This window comes from Drosophila miranda, chromosome 2 (assembly GCF_003369915.1).
Source record: "Drosophila miranda strain MSH22 chromosome 2, D.miranda_PacBio2.1, whole genome shotgun sequence".
NCBI classification, from domain to species: domain Eukaryota; kingdom Metazoa; phylum Arthropoda; class Insecta; order Diptera; family Drosophilidae; genus Drosophila; species Drosophila miranda.
The window spans coordinates 29,893,460-29,912,576 of record NC_046675.1 but is presented as its reverse complement, the minus strand read 5'-3'; the positions used below and the strand labels follow the sequence as shown (position 1 = coordinate 29,912,576).

The window sequence follows — 19,117 nt, the reverse complement described above, 5'->3', positions numbered from 1 at the left end:
CTGTTCCAAGACCTTTTGTTAGTTAATTGTTTTTGTTTTTCAATTTTTTAATTTTAAGAAACAGTCTTTTACTATGAACTCTAAACTGTTGATGTGGTTGTTCTCTGCTCGCTACGAAAAAAATACTCAAAATACAAGGAAAGGCGGAAAAGCATAAGCTGGAAAAGCTGTGGCGTACAGTTGTGTTGCAAAACTACTTTCCTGGCTTGGCAATATCTGAAATAATGCATGTTGTTAACAGATAAACTATCTATGTATATACAGACAGATCAGATCAGATCAGGCAGCGGCCAAAAAAAACTGTGCACAGGCAAAACAAAAAAAAAACTAAAAAAAAAAAACAAAACTCAAAACTAAACAAAATGTAAAAAAGAATTACAATAAAACAATGTAAAGTGTAAAACAATCAAATAAATTTGAACTAAAATCTTATAATTAAATATATACTAGACTCGTATATTTTGTTGTTTTGTATAATAAATGTGTGTGCGTGTGCGTGTGTGTGTGTGTGTGTACAAATTGCTAAGAAAATAATACAAACAAAATGTTGCTTTGTGCGTCCGTCCCTTGGCAACACAATAAATACAAAAAATAGAACAACCTTTCTTTTCTGTTATCCTCCGACCAACACGGCTACAAATATGCATCTGTGTGTGTGTTTGGGTGTGTGCTTGTCTGTGTGCTGGTTTTGTTGTAAAACTACGCTTACATTTAAATTTAACTACAAAAATTTTAGTATATATTTTTTGGACTTGCAGTGATTTTTCTTTTCCGTTATTCCTACGCTACTATTTTCTTTTGTTTTTCTTTTTTTATTCAGCTGCCATCAAACTTTTAATTGGAATTTCTTTGTTCTCTCATTTGTTTTATACAGAGTTTCGATTTATATTTCGATTTTTTATCGATTTTTTCGCCCTCTTTATTCTTCGTTTTAGTTTGTTGCTAAATTATCTAATGCTTTTGATGATGTTGTTCTTGTTGTTGTTGTTGGCATGTTTAAAGTTTAGATAGAAGATTTGCATGATCGTAATAAAGAGTATGGACAAACCTAAGCACTTTCGATCGCTCCACTTGAGGCAAGCAGCGGCGTTGCTTCGATCTTGTGCCCCCATGCCCACATCGCCCACCTGCAAAGAGAAACGGAGCAAAAAGAGAAAAGAATATGGAAAATGGTATTTTATGGTTAAAGATATATATTTGTAGGATAAATTAGAAATAAGTAGAAGAGCTTGGGGGTTCATGCACTGGGAAATAGCTTTCCTAAAAGAATCCGTTTCGTATTCAGTCTTCAGTCTTCCCCCAATCATGTCTCTACAACCAAATTCCTTCCATTTGATATGGATTTAAATCATATGAATTATCCTAATTTCAAGAATGAATTTCTGTGAATTTTCTGTGTAATTTCTGTTTAAATATTTAAAGACTTTGTCTCCTCCAAAGCCACATTTTCTTGAAATTTCCTAAAGTTTTGTGCGGGCTTTTTTGGTGCCTAGGTTTTACCCATTTTCGCTGTCTGATTCCTATTCCTAGTGCCACTCATAGTTGTGGTTCATTGCATGTTGCCGCACTGTCTGGCATTTTAAGTACTTATGTGTGTCTGCCCCATGCCTCCTGCCCCAGTAGTGTCTCCCTCCTCGTGTGTGTGTGTGTGGGTTTATTTATGGGCTGCTGCCCTTCCCAAAAATGTCTGTTCCCCCGGTCTTTGATGTGCCTATCCTTGCCCCCCTTGCCCCATTTGGCGGTATGGTATCTAAGTTCACATGCAATGACGTCGCGTGCAGCAAGCGCCAGGGCGGGGAAGGGCTTAAAAAAGTGTTTGTTATGCAAAAAAATAGAAAAGTTTTTTGCAGCCCCGTCCAAGCGGCAAGACATAAAAACCTAAGGTCACTGCACTCTTTCTTTATTGCACGGGCACGGGCACGGGCACGGGCACGGGCACGGGGCACATCCTTTTTAACCCCAGTATGGAAAGGGAACGCTTTTAAAGGCACAATAGGTGCCAAAAGGTTAAAAATTGCTGCATGCCCCCCACAGGTCGGGGGTTGGGTTCGTTCCTTTCGTTAACAGCCGAGGAAATATGTAAAAATTGTGTATTTTATGCCCGGCTGGCCCTGACACGAGCCAAAGCGGCCGCCAAGACTGGCTCTATGCCCAGTGCCGCAAAGGAAATTTCCCGGAAAATGGTTGCCAAAAAAATGGAATTAAGATGCAGCCAACAGTGGATAGAGAGCTGGTAGTAAGTAGTATTCTAAGTATTTGCAAATTTATGGGACCTTTTGGGGTGAGTAACAAGAGCAAGAAGCATGCTGGCAAAATAAACTTAAACGCAAAACGCTATGGGATAAAGCTACCTGCCAGGCACACAGTTTGCAAAGCATTACAGGTACAGTTGAAAAGCGACTGCATATCAAGAAAGCCACATGCAAGCACGCAATGTTGTGCCCCGATTGTGAAGCGACAAACCGCCATCTACGAAGCACTGCAAAACCGAAACAAAAAGCCAAAAACAAACTTAAAAATGTATGAGTTAAATACAGTGGAAGCTCCTGAAGAAGAGACCCCATTTTGGTGGTGAGAAAAGAAGGGAGCGCTCAAAGACACAACTATACTAGTCTATCGGTTTATTAACTCTTCCTTCTGGCTGTTTGCAATGCATAAAATCTCATTAAAACTCCCGCAAGGAGCCCCCACTGTATCGGAATGCAGGACTCCATCCCCCCCTCGCCCTGCTCTTCGTGCGTTGAGTGATTCATAGCTATGCATGCAGCCATGAGATACGTTTGTATTCACGCTCCAAGTTGCAATTACATCGACCCCACTTGCCACTCACCTGCTGCATATTCCGCCATTGGCCGGTGACATCGTACTCGATGTCATTGTGCGCCATATCGTTGCCATATAAATTAAATTGATTCTGTTGGTTGACATTCGCCTGGTCCTCCGGCTGTGCAGGCGTCTCCGTGCCATAGAATATCATGTCCCATTGTGTGATTTGTGCTGCGAAAGAGAGTGAGAAATCGAAATGCATTTAGTTATTGCCTTAGAATTCCAATATAAAAGTGTGCAAAAGAATACTATATGAAAATCTATACAAAAACAGCAAACATCAAATGAAAAATGTTGATAAATTTATGATATATTGGGGGGAGATGGGAGATGAAGGGTCCAATAAATCTGCCAAAATATACTCCTACATGTGGCAACAAAATCAAGTGTCGAAGGCTAAATGTATCTAAAAAACAGAGCCAGAACTGGTTTGGAAACAAAATCATTTTTAAAGTTGCACTTTTGATTGATGAAAGCCCCTCAGTGGCTGTCAAACTTTCAGTTTGACGACAGCCCCCCCCCACAAAAAAGAGGGGAAAAACTGAAAAAGGGAAACGCAAAATGAACAACGAAAGTATCTACCAAAACAAGAGATACTCTAACAAAAATAAACCAAAATGTGAACCAAAAAGTAGTGTCTACCATTTGGTCCATTGCTGCTTTTCCTGGATGAGTCCTGGACTTCCACTTCCACGGGCGCCATGACCCCAGCGGCGGCCATCAGCAGCTGCTGCTTCTTGAGGATCTTCTGGTCGGGCAGAAAGCTACTGCCGCCGGCCGGCAGATCCGGCAGAAAGATACTCCCTCCCTCCTGGGATGGCGGCGGCGGCACCGATGGCGACTTCTTGGTGTTCCCCTGGCGACTGTTGCCCCCAGTCGTGGGCTTGAACAGGTCCACCTCGAACTGCTTGCCCTGCTTCCTTTGTGCATTGCTGTTGCTGTTTGCCTTGGCCTTGGGTGCACTGCTTTCGTAGGGCTCTAGCTCGGGGAATATCGCCTGTATCTTCTCGTATCGCTCAAAGAGTTTGGGTATCCGCGAGTCGGTGGTGTCCTGCCCCTTGACCTGTTTGGTCGCCTTGACAGGCAGATTCTGAGCGGAGGCGGCGGTAGAGTTGCGTCCACTGGCATTGATCTCCCCAACAACCTTGCGGCCCTTGTCCTCGTACGAGGAGGACTTCTCGCCCGAATTGGCCTTGGGTCGCGGTGTCTGCACCCCGTTTCGGTCCTGTTTGTTGCCCTTCCCCGACTGATGCTGCTGCTGCTGGGATATGCGATAGTATTTGTTTTTGCTGGTGGTGCTGCTGGCTGCAGTGGTGCTCGGGACGCGGCTGCCTCCTCCGCCTGCATTGTTGTTCTTTCCTCCAGTCCTTTCCTTGTTTTCCTCCTTGCCTCCTTTGGGCTTGTTTGCCTTCGACTTCTGGTTGTTGTTGTTGTTGTTGTTGTAGTTCCCCCTGCTGTTGTTGTGATTGTTCTTTCCAAGAATCACACCATAGGTGGCCGAGATCTGCTGATATCCCTGCTTGATTGGTCCCGAATTCATCAAAGGATTGTTCGTCACAAAACCGGACAACTTATTCGGCGTTGATTTGCCCCCCAGCGGCAGCTTGGCCCCATTCGAGGGTGTGTTCCCAAAGTTGTTGGGGGAGATGCGCGGATACTGCGGCGAGTAGATCTGATGGAGATTGCTGGTGGTGCCACTGCCACTGCTGCTGCTCGAGTTGGGAGTGGTGGCCTCTGCACTGTTGGGACGCGGCACCGAAATCCGATCATTGGGATCGATGGTCAGGGTGGTGCCGTAGAAGATCAGCGACCACTCTCTGAGCAGAGCATGGCCTATGGAGGACGATGGTTTTGGTGGCAAGTGAAAGGGTTCCGCGCAGCATGTAAGACGTTTTGTTGTTATCGAATCAAGGGAAAACCCCGCCTCAGTACATACCCATATAGCGACCCTCATTGTGGATCTCCAGCTGCCAGTTTCCTTGCGGCGATTCGCCCCACGTGTGCACCGACATGAAGGGCCACTGATTGAAGCCGCTGCGCGAGTTGTCATGGACACTGCCGTGAGATAAGAGTGGGGGTAAGTGGGGGCAAAGCAGGACCTCTCAGGGAAAACTCTTACCGGGGCGTCAGCAGCGTCACACTGGTGTTGGCCGGCGACCTCAAGTACAGCTGGATGTCGCCTCTCCTCTGGGATGTGAGCGTAATCTTGGCCTGGACATGCTCCAAGTAGTTGACAGAACTGCAGTGCTTGACAGTCAGCTGGAGAGTGATGTGTGTGCGTGGCGGAATGACCCTAAGGGAGCAAGAGAATCCCATATTTAATACACAAAAGAATGAGGGGGACTCGTCGCTTACTTGTCCACGTGGGGGGCATTGATTTCGCAGCGCTGCTGCTCTGGCACTGTTTTCCAGGCGCGGGCCACGCGCACCATCTCGGCGGCATCCATCAGGCCGTAGCCAAAGGAGTGGCTGACCCTGCGGCCCACGCCGTTGCGCGACCAGCTGGGGTCCTTGAGGTTTGCCGGCTTCGCGGTGCGCACCACAATGTGCTGGAGGTCGCGCCACGTGAGGTTCTGATTCGACTGCAGGACCAAGGCGGCAATGCCGGCGGCTAGCGGGGCCGATGCGGAGGTGCCCGTGTGCGAGACGGTGCACGAGTGATGCAAGTCTGTGGTGACCACCTGCTTCTCGCCCTGCCCGCCGCTGCTGTAGGTGGTGGCCAGGGTGGAGCTGCACTTCTCCGAGTACCACGGCACGTGGCCGTCCTCGGTGGCGCTCGAGATGGACAGCGTCCAGATGGAGTTCGTGTAGCCGTCGCAGTTGCAGTTGTCCTGCTCCCGACCACCGTTGCCCGAGGCCCAAATGAAGATGCTGCCCTTGCCCCCTCGGCCCTTGGTGGTGCCCTCGATGAAGGCGCGGGAGGCCAGTTCGCCGGGCCCGTCGACCGTCTTGCCATCGTCGTCCGGTCCCCAGGAGGCGCTGTAGATGTCGATGTGCTGCGGATTGAGCGAGAGCGAACGCGCCTCCACAGCATCGGTCACATCACCGTCCAGCATCCGCACCCCGCCCACACTTGCCCCATAGGCAATGCCCACCGCACAGAACGAGTTGTTCGCCGTGGCAGCCACCTCGCCGGCACACCGAGTGCCGTGCCGATTCGAGTCCGTCATGTCGTAGTGCGGCATGGGATCATCGTCATGGCTGTTCACATCGTACGAGGCCTTGCGATCCTTCAGGGAGTACAAGAGGTTCGGTTTAGATTCCCTTGGGCATTGCTGCACTACTCACGTAATTCTGCTCGATGTCGGGATGATCCGACTCCAGGCCATCGTCCAGAATGGTGACCACCACACCCTTGCCGGTTATTCCCTGCTTCCAGGCGGGTATCACATTCATGTCGAGGCCTCCGCCGCGATTCTACGAAACCAAAAATGATTAAATTTGCCTTTTAGGGAGATCTGTGGCTTGTTTTCTTACCAAATACCACATTTGCGGCCACTTGGCGTCGTCGAAGGGCATGGCATCCACCTGCGACGTGGCACGCGATGAGGTCCTGGAAGGACGCATGCGTATAAAGTCCCGCTTGGCTCGGGACTTGGCCCTTTGCTGCTTGGCCCAATGCACGCGCGCGTCGTCGTCGAGACGCGTCTGGTGATGTGTGGCAGGAGAGAGGGAACGCTTCGAGACCTTGTGATGTGCAAAGTGATAGTGATCCTCGAAGATCTGCAAAAGAACAAACGGGTGGATGATTTTCGGGCATATTCCTTTTCAATAAATTCCCATAAAGAGTAGCCTTTCACTGAGACTTCATTCAAACCAAGGAAAACTTCATTTTGTATTTATTTTTCTGACGAGCAAAGGAAAAGATTTTCTCGAAATGGAGGGCTTCCGTCGATTGGCTCGTCATCTGTTCACACCCAAGGAAATTACACGCTTCGTGGCCATGAAGAATCGCTTGAGGCAGAGGTTCTTCGATATGGAAAAACTAAAGACAACTTTTGGCACAACATTTCTGGGGAAAGGTAACCCAAAGCTGCGTTTCTTTTCAGCGGATAAAAATAGTGAGTATTTATTCCTCCCAAGAGTCCAATTAACCCCCCTCGGAAAAAACCCTCCACAGAAACAACAGGCGATCCCGAACCCCAATGTGAGGAGGACTTTGGGTATATCCCAGGACCCCCGTACGAGCCGCGGGACACGCACTACTGGTATCCCGATCCGGAGCATCTCAAGGAGTATGCCAGCGTGGTCATGTACCCCACCGGGGATCAGTGGCAGCAGCGACCCTCGGCCACGGGCAAGAAGCCGCCGCCAGTGGATCGCACTTTTCGCACGAAATTCATCAACTTTGGGCCCGCCCATCCGGCGGCCCACGGCGTGCTCCGGATGATTCTGGAGCTGGACAACGAGACGGTGATGTCGGCGGATCCGCACATCGGCCTGCTGCACCGCGGCACCGAGAAGCTGATCGAGTACAAGACCTACCTGCAGGCCCTGCCCTACTTCGATCGCCTGGACTACGTGTCCTGCATGGCCAACGAGCAGGCCTATGCTTTGGCCGTGGAGAAGCTGCTGAACATCGAGGTGCCGCGTCGGGCGCGGTTCATTCGCACGATGTTCGCGGAGATAATGCGCCTGACCAACCACACAATGGCCATATCCTCGTCGATCCTCGACTGCGGCGGCATTACACCACTCTTCTGGCTGTTCGAGGAGCGCGAGAAGCTCTACGAGTTCTCGGAGCGTGCCTCGGGGGCCCGCCTGCATGCCGCCTACATCCGTCCGGGTGGCGTGGCCTGCGACCTGCCTCTGGGCTTCTGCGAGGATCTGTACCACTTCATCAGTCAGTTCAAGGATCGCCTGGACGAGGTGGAGGATCTGGCCACAGAGAACCGCATCTGGCGCATGCGCAACATCGGCATCGGATGCATCACGGCGCACGACGCCCTCAACTACGGCTGCACGGGCCCCGTTCTCCGGGCCTGCGGCATCAAGTGGGATCTGCGCAAGCAGCAGCCCTACGATGCCTACGACGAGATCGACTTCAATGTCGTCGTCGGCACCAATGGCGACTGCTACGATCGCTACCTCGTCCGCATGCGCGAGATGCGTGAGTCGCTGGACATCATCCTGCAGTGCCTCGAGCTCATGCCACCCGGAGAGATCAAGGTGGACGATCGGAAGATCACTCCGCCGCAGCGTCGCAACATGAAGACCGGCATGGAGGATCTCATCCATCACTTCAAGCACTTTTCGCAGGGCATCTTCGTGCCGCCCGGACAGACCTACACCGCCGTGGAGTCGCCCAAGGGGGAGTTCGGTGTCTATCTGGTCTCCGACGGCAGCACACGTCCCTATCGCTGCAAGATACGTCCGGCATCCTATGCCCATCTGGCGCTGATGGCCAAACTGGCGCCCACTCACCTCCTGGCCGATGTGGTGGCCATCATTGGCTCCCTCGACATAGTCTTTGGCGAGATAGATCGCTAAACAAAACACACTCCCTGCTCCCTGCTGTTCGTGCCGACAATTTGTTGTACATTTTGTTAATTGATTTTCATTGTTTTGCAGGAAAATTCTTTGGCAAATTGTTATTTAAAGGCTGCACACATTTCGTAATTACAATAAACATTCTGCTGACAGCATTAGTTATGGCCTTTCGCATGGACTTCCATTTAAATCTGGTTCCAGGCCAAGGATTCTCCAGTTTTAATGGCTGCATACAGAAGTAAATTGTTGGGGGAACTGCTTAAAAATTCCATGCACTGTCGAGAGGCGTGTCTATGGTGTTGACAGGTCGAAATTGGAGCTGCTTTCACTGCCAAAAACTTGCACATGACTGCTGCTTAATTGCAAGTGTATTGCATTGCTCTCAACGGACATAAACAGGGGTACAAAGGACACCCCCCGCCCCCCACCCCCCCATACATACATGCCACGCATCATTAAGCGCTTTGCAAACATCATTCGAGATTCGGGGACTAGAGGCCCATGGCGGGGTATGTGCAATAGAAGGTTAGACTAAAAACAACATACATGTCGTGTACATGACTGTTCGATTCGACAAGCCTGGCCACCGCTGCGATCAGGGTACCTCCACCTTTAGATCTCTACAGACCTCACCTTACTCTTGAGCATACCCTGGCAAGAGTAGTCCCTTTCCGTCTGCCAGTGGGCCTTCAGGTAAACGCATAAAAGTATGCAACACGGAATTTATGTATGCCTCTGCCACAGCAGCAGCAGCAGCAGGAGGAGGATGTCGCTGTCGATTTGGCAACACCGGAAGCGGCTCTCCCTCTTCTCATTTCCTCTCTCTCTCTCTGTGTCTGTGTGTGTGTGGCATGTGTTTGTCATTAATAGGATAGGACTCGAGAGCAAAGCGGTGGGGAGGGCATACGTGTTGACACCAGCGCTCCCTATGGATACCCCTACCCCTCCCCACATTCATGCCACGCGGCTGGGCAACTACTAAAATTTTAATTGCTGCTACTCCCAGCTCCCTGTCTCTCTCTCTCTCTCTCTCCAGCAGCATCCGCTCTGTCTCTCCCTCTCTTTCTATGAAACTAACATCCGCTCTACCTCTGGCTTTCTTTCACTATCTCCTCCCTTGGCGTCACGTACGTGTGGCCCCTCTGCAGTCCTCAAAGCTCGTTTAGTTTTTATGCTCTGCGTGGAGTGCCACCATCCCTCTCTCCCCCCTCACATATCTCACTATCAAGTTTATTAATTTATGCAGCACACACACACGCACACAGATACACACACAGACACTTGAATAGATTTGTTTACTTTCCGCCTGCTGCCATGCATATGCAATTTTTGTTCAACATTTTAATTGAGTTTGGTGGAAAAAGTTAAGTTAATACCTCGCTCCCTTGCTCCCTTGCTCTCTCTCTCTCTCAGCAGACAGCACACACGCAGCAATGGGGGAGAGGACCCTTAGGATATCATCATAAAACGGGAAACAGCAGGGCTGTCTGTGACAGGCGAAGCTTTGGATACTCTTTAGGAGACAAGGAGGAAGATACCCTAGAGATACCCTGAAGAAACACTAGTTCTTATGGAAACTGTCTCGAATATGAGGCAAAACTTTGAAGAACCATCTGTAAACATATGAGACCACAATTTCTCACATTTACTGCAATTTTCCCTACAAAAAAACTACGTTTTTCCCCACAAAGACATGTGCTTCCACATATTTTTCATATTTTTCCCATATTATATATTTTTTTTGCCTAGAAAAAACTAGTTTGTTTGTTTATAAAAAATCAGCAAAAACTATGATCTGGCCCTTGCCCTTGCGCCTACCCCCGGCTCACTAGCCTCGCCCGTACGCGACGAGCCAAGACTCCTTTATACCCACCCTTAAAGGGTATCAAAAACGGTAAACCTACACGTGTGGTTAGGACTGGCCATGGGCTTAGTTTTAATTGTTTTGTTGCGGTTTCAATTAAAATTGACTTATGGAACGACACACACTCTACTGCTGCTGTCGACTGTCGACTCCTGTCGCTGCCTCCAATCAAATTTAAGTGCCACACAGCATTGCACGTAGAGATAAATTAATGGCAAGTGGGTATGGGGGGGCGAGAGTCCCAGAATATTAACTTTTACAAGCCATTGGCCGCTCGCTCGCGTTCTCAGTGGAGACTCATCAAACTCAATGAGTGACAGCGCAGAGCATATGGCTTAGACCCGTGGGAGATGGATGGAAGAGAGTGTCCTGCTGATTACAGTTTCTAATACCCAAAGTTGTTTATTGAATCCTCCACCCTCGTGGCCAGTTTTCATCCTCAGCAAACCGCAAGAGCAAGCTAATTTTCTACTGCATTTGTCACCGACAACAGACGATGGACGATGGATGGACCATGGAAAGCAATAAAACCAAGGGGCAAGCATTCACAGCAAAAAAGAAGTAGGGAGAGGGAGCAAAAGGGGAGCTATATGCTGGTGTGAAAGAGAGGGAGCTAAAGGGGGAGCCAAAGCTAGTGTGAAACAGAGGAAGAGGGATATGTTAAGCTGTGAATAATGCCTTCACTTTTGCCATGGGGAAGCTTTTAAAATTGTCAACAATTTAATTAATCAACTCGTGGGGATGCAGAGCGCCATAGCGGGTCGGAGGCGTCTCTGATAAATGGCTAAAAGAGGGAGGGGCGCGATTAGAGACCCCCAATGTGACTTGAATGCGGTTTATATAGGAAAAAAAGCGAGCCAATGAAAATGGTTAATTCTTAAACACCGTAAATGAAGGGAGGAGCAGTGCTTGAGGATCCTCCAGGTGGCAGCCAGACAGGAAGCCAGACCCTACTCGTATATAAATATGTGCACCATTTAATTAGTAGCTAATTAATTTAACCTCTGCTGCCACTCCCCGCCCCCACACTCAAGGGAAATGCAGTTTGGATTTTCAATTAAGTGGGCGGTTGGGAAGGCACTGGTGCTCGTGCTCGTGCTCGTGCGATGATTCCTTGGCTCCCAAACGGGGAAAATATTACACAGTGTTAACGCCTGTGACAGGTGCAGGTGAGAGGCCTGAAGCGCTCTCGGGGGGGGCGCCGAGTGCCACCAAGTGAGTGCCGCCCGGGCTCCGGCAAGCTGTAAACTGTCACACAGTTAAGGGCTGTGTGTGTGTGTGTGAAAAAGGTGTCAACAGCAGCGAAAGATGACTGTGGGGGGTACCAGGCACCCACTCCCAACAGCCACTCTCCAAAGGGGCTACAAAAAATTCAACAGTCGTACAAAAAACCTGGAATACTTAAAGATTTAATGGCAGGGAATTATTTGTATATTGATCCGAGGATTTTTCATATTTTCTTTGTCCAGTTTTCATGTGGGATCAATCTTTTTTTCAGGCGGAAATATAGGAAACTTTTTCACCAACCGACTGGGGGGCACTGCTGCATGTTGCGCGACCAAAATGAGGACTAAAGAACATAAATTTCTCACTATTTCATGTGGAATCAATCTGTTGAAACTCTTTTTCCAGGCGGACACACAGGAAACCTTTTCCCAAATCGACAGAGGTGCACTGCTGTATGTTGCGCCACCAAAATGAGTACTAAGACACATAAATTTCTCATTATTTGGGCCATCCATCAGTTTACTCGAGAGAATAATCCCCTTTTGCATTAGCATATTCCAAAGTACTTCCACTTCTGATCCCCAGAGAAACTACTCTGCGGGAGTCCCTTCACCCCTCACCCAACCAGTGCCACCTCACCATTTGCATATGTATATTGGATGCCGTTCCGGTGTGTTGTTTTGCCCTTTGTTTCCGTTTCCCTCGTCAGAGCAACGATGCCATAAAAATGAAAATGTTTTCCTGGTTTTTTTCTTGGTTTTTGTTTTTTAAGTTTTCGCTCTGCTCGGCTTTTGTTAAAATATTTATAGAAAATGGCGACAATTTGTGCCAAACAACAATTGAGGGAGCGACCAAAAGTTATGCTCATTCGAGGGCAGGGCCCACGCACTTTGCATTGCATATTTATGGATTCGTTCTTGCTCGGTCGTTTCCTTGGTATTTTTCATTTGGTTAAACATTTTCCAGCCATACGCTAAACTTCCATCATGTGGCCGCAACCCGGGGGCTACTTTTATGGCAGGATAAACAAAACTGTTTTCCCCCTGCTTTCCTTTCCTTTCCGCAAAGGTGCAGCCTCAGGGGTAAAAATCCTACCCTCAGCTAAGCAGGAAATGGAAATCTCTTAGACACCCAAAATACATAATTGTTTCCATGGAAGAGCAAAAGATTGAGACGACGACCATCGACCATGACTGTGCGCCTGTGGGGCGGTCGGTCCGTCCGTCCGTCGTCCTTTTTCTGGCCTTCCTTCCAATCAGGTAAAAGGCCCACAACCGTCTGCAAAAACTGTCCCCCGAGGGTGGCACACATCACACACAGCAGAGGAAATTCAATAATAAACCCAGAGGATCAGCTGTTGTAAATTTGTGACCTTTTCGAGAGCCGAGACCCACTCGGCACGAGTACTCTCCCTCTGTTTTTATAGCAATTGGGGGAGCAATACATATCTCTTTTGGCAAATCTTCATCTTACGAGGGTTGCTGCTGCTGCTGCTAGACCAAAGCCGGCGAAGGATAAGAGTGCCTGGCTGCACTTAGGACATACCCCAAAGGAGTCCGACAGAAAAAAAAAACAAACAAGCGTGTCCTCTGGACCTTGCAAATATCCCTCCTAATGGAGATGTTGCGGATAGAGATGGAAGATATGGTGGATGATGATGATGATGGGATAGTTTCGGATTTCAATAAGAATTTATTCCGATTTGGGTGTCATTTGATTTGCAGTTGTACAGGGACTGTCTGCACTGCACTGTTAAGGGTGCTGCTTGCCCAACGTTTGAAAGCCACTGCAGCCACTGCAGTGGCTTTGGTTTTCAACTGGCTTCAAAGTTTGACAGAAAAGTTTTGATTCTCAGTTTGACATCCATCATTGCAGTTTTCGAGTAACAGCCTGGTTACCGTTTTACATCCACTGGGTTAGTTACAGTTTGATCATCACTCTTAGCCACCACCAAAACGGAACGGAATACAGTTTTAGAGCAGCTGGCTGGTTAGTTTTACATCCGCTGAACTTATTAAAATTTTAGAGAAGCTGATTGGTCGCAGTTTTACATTAACCGAATTGAGTTAAGTTTTAGAATAACAGAATGGACACAGTCTTATATCCACTGAAACATAGTACAGTTTTAGAGTAACTGGTCGATCACAGTTTTACATGGACTGTACATATGTGTAAGACATATAATTTCTGTTGCTGAACTTTTAATTTTATTACAGTTCTACAACGACTGCTCGCCCTACAGTTGGGAAGGAACTACTAGCCATAAAGTTGCCCGAAATTCAGCTTCAGGCTCTGCTTCTGCTTGGTCCACAGTTTTATTAGAAGCGCCTTTTATCACAGTTCGCCAGCCACTGCATAGGTGAAATAAATATAATTTTGTTGCTGCCGCATTTATTATTTTTATTGATTTGCCGCCATTCCCGTCCACTGATTAACGACTCATTTGTTGATGTGAAAATTCTTTTAAATGAATGCGGTAAATGTATTTTTCTCTCCCCCCCCCCCCCCCTCGGAGTACTTTATTGTTGAAAATTAATTGAAAAAAAAACCCAACCCCCCCCCCCCCCCACACAATGGAGTAATTTGATATTAAATTATGCAGCAAAGCGTGTGGCAGGCCGGCCGTGTGGCTGGGAAATATAAATGACATTGACAGCAGGAGAACAGAGAACCAAACGACAGCCACGGACAGGCGGACAGCCACGGACAGGCATGGACAGGGCCGGACAGGAACAAATGTGTTGTGTGTTTTCATATTAATTGATGGCCATTCAATTGCTTCACGTATGAAATGTAACTCCTCGCGCATTTAATGTTCGAATTCAAGTGCAGTAATAACAATACCGACAAATGTCGACGAGTACACGTATTGGTCATTTAAATGATGGTTTTTTACAAAAATTAATATTCCAAATGAATTGATAATTTCCCAGCCATTTTCCCATCGTTAATGCACGCCGAAAGTGGTCGAGATTTGATTCCCAAATGGGTTTAATGGGGAATATTTTCCCAGCAAACAAAACGACAGAAGGTCTCTCGCTCTCTCTCGGGGAAGTGCAGCATTTGATGAATCACTTGCTGCTGGGAGAAAAAACCTGTCATTTATAAAGCCAATTCTTTATTTTGTGGAAAAATCAGCGAGGAATAAACTGGAGCTTCATTTGCATAGCGAGAGAGAGCCAACAAAATAAAAGGCCGCCTTGGCCATTTCCCAGTCTTGCAGTCCTGCAGACCAGGGGTCCTGCTGCACCTGCATGGACCACCGTCGTCCTTTAGCAAACATCCAAGACACACAGAGGTGCACACAGGACACACAGTCACAGCAAACGGAATTTATTGGCTTTTGGACTGTCAGCCAGTTTTTTTTTTTGGTTTGGGGACCGGAAAATGTCGGGAAAAGCGAGTGGAAATTGTCAGTAATGTTTGCATTTGAAAGAAAGAATATTGGATAAAGGGTTATGGAACTGCAGTCCACTCCGATCCATCCCACAAACCACTCCTGGTCGGGGAGAGGCCCGGCTTTCATGGGAATCTGTCAATCATGAAGATATCTTCATTCCAATCGATGAGCATTTAAAGGGAGTGCATTATAATTACGGAGGGGGGAGGGGCGCCACAGGATATGCTCATTAGCCGCAAGAATGTTGCACTTCCACCGCATCCACTCGACTCCTCCCCGCCCCGCCTCGGCCGGCCAGTGGCAGTGGATCCAATGGAATTTCCAAATATTTTTGCATTTCAATTGCCAGCATCAGGCCATGGGGCACGGCCATTGGGCGATTGAGGATGAATGAGTGAGGAAATGCATTCGCATTGCCTTTTACCCCGAAAATTGATTGCACTTGTTGTCTGGCCTGTTTCGGGAGTCGGGAGTCGGTAGTCGGAACTCCTGGCCCGACCCTTCGACCGACTCTGGGTTGTTGGTGATGACCCCATTTGCTTGAGTAATGATGCCACTTCTGTTCCTTCGGCTCCTCCTACTGGTGCATCGAAGGATGCCTCCAACTCTCATCACTCCCTCCAGGCTCCTTGCAACTGCAACAAATCGATTGAGTGCAAGCTGTGTGAAAGCTCTGCCCCTTAAACCCCCTTAAACCCTTTAAGCCCGCATCTGTTTGCCAAATTTCCCACATCTCTGCGACTGCGACGGCGACTGCCTTTAGTTTTGTAATGAAATGCGAAATTTGCTGCCGTTTGTCGACGCTTTTCTTTTGTCTTTTTCCTCTTTGGGAAATCAAATTGATTCGTTAGGTTGGCAATCTGTCGCTTGTTAGGGGCACAAATTGATTGAAATTAGGTTTTCCTCTTTCCACTTTTCCACTCTGTATCTCTATTGTTTTTTTGGAGCCAGGGTAATTGGTTTCCATTCTCCCTCTCTCTGCCTCTCTCTCTCATTAAAGGCATACTCCCAAAAAGGAATGCATTGAAGACACATTCTGTAGATGCCGTATGAGGAGAGGCATTCAAGACATGCTGCATACTTTAGGGCGGGGCAGGGCAGGACCTAGACTGCTTTCATTGCACCTCAATGTCAGAGGAATTCCAATGCCCTGGAGAGGTGTGGAAGAAAAGCTGCTGAAAAGTAAAAGAAAGCCAGGTAGAGCACCACGGAAATAAATACTTGGAAATCTTTGGCAGAAAAATAGCTCCTCACAAATACCAGATGGCAAAGAATTTTAGCAAATAAATGCGTTCCCTGCCAGCGTCCTGTTGCCGGTCTTTGATTGAACTTAAAATAAATGCATTCCGCCTGCAAAACTCCCCCAACGACTAATCCAACACGATTCTCCTTGCCTCCGCCGCTGCCTCTCCGACTATTTTTATGGCTGACACAAATTGACTCCGACAGCCGGAAAAACAACATCAGGTGCACGCAAGATGGCGTCATACATACAGGATATACACATACACATACACACATATATATATAAATATCGTACCTGTAGTACAATAACAATAATCATAAATACAGGATGTGTGGGTGGGTGTGCAAGGGTTACCCCATAAAGCACAAGTGTGGGCGCTGGAGGTCCTTTGCCACTTTACGAGTCATCGTCGTCTGAGTGGCCGACTTTTTTTCTCTCTACAGTATGGCTGCTGCTTTTATTTCTAGGATATTTTATGGAAATACTAATGGGGTTTCTGGGAATCAAAGAGAACTGAAAGAGAACTTGTATAAGTTTTTCCCAGATAAAAAAGGGAAAAGAATTTTTTTCCATAATTTAAATTATATTTTTACAGAAAAATCAATTCACACTTGAATGGGCTTTTGGGAAATTTTTGGCAGCCAGAACAATTGGAAAACGCTTAAAAAAGAATTCTAAAGCGAAAATTTGCATAAAATCTTTTTTTGGGGGCAAGGGAGGAGGGAGCGGAAAAGCTCGTCAGAAGTTAAATTACTTAAAACTTATGCAAGAGGAGGGGAAGGGGCAGGGGCAGGGGCAGGGGGAACAATGTAATTGTTGGAAGAAGCTAAAAAAGTTTTTAAACAAAAGACTGCCAGGGAAAACAATTAATGTTGAGAGGAGGAGGGAGGGAGGGAGAGCGAGAGAGAGTGCGGGGTTGTTTCCCTTCAAGTGCTTTATAGTTTCTTCTTTAACACCCCCCCTCCCCCACGCAACGGATTGTTTCATGTGCATTTTTCGCTCGGTTCGGATTCAATCTGCAATGATTGAAAAACTTTTCGAACCCGGCTAGAAAATCGCAAGTAACTCCAGAACAAATTATTCGACGAGCGTTGCGGCTGCCACAAAACGGGGGTGGCATATTGCAATTCATTCCACTTGCCCCTTGGCACCGTGGCACAACGAAATGAAACCATTAGAGTGCATTAGTTGCAAATGTGAAACGAATTCACGGGAAATCCCTGCCCTCCCACCCCCGAGGGTAAAATAGCAAAAAATTATTATTGAAACGCATTAATCAAAATTTGTTGACCTGCCGCTTGGCCTAGGCGGAGGAGGGGGCGGGGTGGTAGTTTTTCCAATAAAGGAAAATACAAATTTGTTTGGCGGAGGGGTGGATCGTGTGGCACGGGTGTTAAGGTTTCAATTTGCTTTTCAGTGGGTGGTGGCTGCTCTCTGGCTTCGCCTCCAATCAAAATTTATAGATAAAGCCAAAAGGTCATTATTTTTTTGGGCAAAAACTAATTAAAATATCGCCCCCACACCCATCCTCCTTTGGGGCATAAATTTATACAGTTACGACCCTTGAGGGCAGAAATCAGATATCGGAAGGGAACAAAAGGTTTTTCAGATTTATGTTGAAATAAAATACACACCAAAAAAAGCGAGAAGCAAATTTGACTGGCCCCAAGGCGATAACGGAAATTAGGAAGCACCCACACACACACAAACACACACACACACACATACATACATAGAGAAATAATGAACTAATACCGCGGCAAAGTTTTTGCCATTTTTTGGGCGCTTCCCTGCTCTTCGTCTAGACATGGAAGAGTGTCGGATGAGGGGAGGGGCCTCGTATAATTTCCTAAAATAATAAAAAATTCAAATACCGGAAAAATCTATTTGAAAACGAGGGAGTAAATCAGTGGAAAAGCGGGGGCTTGGAGAGTGGGAAGAACGGAGGTTTGAGAGTAGGAAAAGCAGTGGCTCGAGAGTAGCAAAAGCAGTGGCTGAGGAGTAGCAAAAGCAGTGGCTCGAGAGTAGCAAAAGCAGTGGCTGAGGAGTAGCAAAAGCAGTGGATGAGGAGTAGCAAAAGCAGTGGGTGAGGAGTGGGAAAAGCAGTGGCTGAGGAGTAGGAAAAGCAGTGTCTGGAGCGTAGGAAAAGCACTGACTGAGGAGTGCATGAAAAGCTGTGCTGAAAACGAGGGAACAATGCAGAGCCACAGCCCCCAGTTTGGCAATGGGGAAAGCCGGAAATAAGTATGGCAAAAGAGTGGCTCTAGTGTTCACTGAGCAAAACAAGCGAATGTGAATGATGAGGAAAGTTTTGCCGCAACGGATCAAGATGGAAATTTATGTTGTCTTAAATAAACACAGCCACGCAGACAGAACAGTGGAAAAGCTGGAGGAAAACAGTGGTGGGGCAAGGAAAAGCCAAAGCAGTGGAAGAAAGGCCACAGAAAAATGCCAAAAAATGAGGACAAAATCCCCGAAAAGTATAGAAAAATAAAAACCAGAAGACAGACCCAAATACTAAAGTTAAAAGGGGAGAATGGAATATCTCCATGTGGGGCCAAAAACCGCAATGAAAATGCGGAACTTAATGAAGCGAAAAGTCGGGGGAAGCCACGAGGCTTCCTCCTTCCGAACAAGCACTTAAAACACTGTCAACACTCGGCGACGCGTCACGTTAACGGCTTACCAGGTAACCCTTCACCCCTTAACCCCTAACAGTGCACTCATGGCAGCCCCAGTTTTGTGGAAACTAAAGCAAGTTAAGCAGAAGGTGGAAGGTGGCAGAACAGGGGCCACCCGACGACAAGTCAAGTGCCAAAAAAAAAAAACCAGAACACAGAGAGGGTTTGGGGGTGCACCAGATGCAACAACAATTTGTTGCATACTTAGGTGAGGCGACGCGTTGCGCGTTGGCAGTCTAAACAATCAGTGAAAGTTGTGCGTGACTGGCAGGAAAAGTGGGGGGACGCAAGACTACAAATGAAAGGCGACACAAGCAGTCAACATGCTGCGTGTGTGTCGGCAAGGATTGCCTGGAGACAAGGGAAAATGGGCAATTGGTTAG

The 19,117-nt window shown here is 47.5% G+C and overlaps 2 protein-coding genes across 4 annotated transcripts in view; one reads left to right on the top strand and one right to left on the bottom strand.

Annotated features, from left to right (window-relative positions):
- LOC108155045 (furin-like protease 1) overlaps positions 1-19,117 on the bottom strand; it is a 165,118-nt gene that overhangs the window by 3,578 nt on the left and 142,423 nt on the right. For 2 of the 3 annotated variants that reach the window (XM_017285618.2, XM_033389268.1), the window contains 8 exons: positions 6,304-6,549; positions 6,115-6,243; positions 5,182-6,056; positions 4,946-5,119; positions 4,763-4,881; positions 3,469-4,659; positions 2,831-2,997; positions 1,049-1,127 (listed from right to left, as the gene is read on the bottom strand). In XM_017285618.2, coding sequence (XP_017141107.1) covers positions 1,049-1,127; positions 2,831-2,997; positions 3,469-4,659; positions 4,763-4,881; positions 4,946-5,119; positions 5,182-6,056; positions 6,115-6,243; positions 6,304-6,549 — 2,980 coding nt within the window. The remainder of the gene's footprint in view (positions 1-1,048; positions 1,128-2,830; positions 2,998-3,468; positions 4,660-4,762; positions 4,882-4,945; positions 5,120-5,181; positions 6,057-6,114; positions 6,244-6,303; positions 6,550-19,117) is intronic. The other variant, XM_017285620.2, reaches the window with a different exon arrangement.
- Positions 6,630-8,474, top strand: LOC108155047 (NADH-quinone oxidoreductase subunit D). The gene is made up of 2 exons (XM_017285621.2): positions 6,630-6,887; positions 6,947-8,474. Exons 1-2 carry the CDS (start codon positions 6,704-6,706, stop codon positions 8,314-8,316), a joined length of 1,554 nt encoding a protein of 517 aa, XP_017141110.1. The 5' UTR covers positions 6,630-6,703; the 3' UTR covers positions 8,317-8,474.

Bases quoted from the DNA above. Each gene is read 5' to 3' on its own strand.
- LOC108155047 (XM_017285621.2), top strand. From the start codon at position 6,704: ATGGAGGGCTTCCGTCGATTGGCTCGTCATCTGTTCACACCCAAGGAA. The intron at 6,888-6,946 runs GTGAGTATTTAT...AACCCTCCACAG, and splicing joins CTTTTCAGCGGATAAAAATA to AAACAACAGGCGATCCCGAA.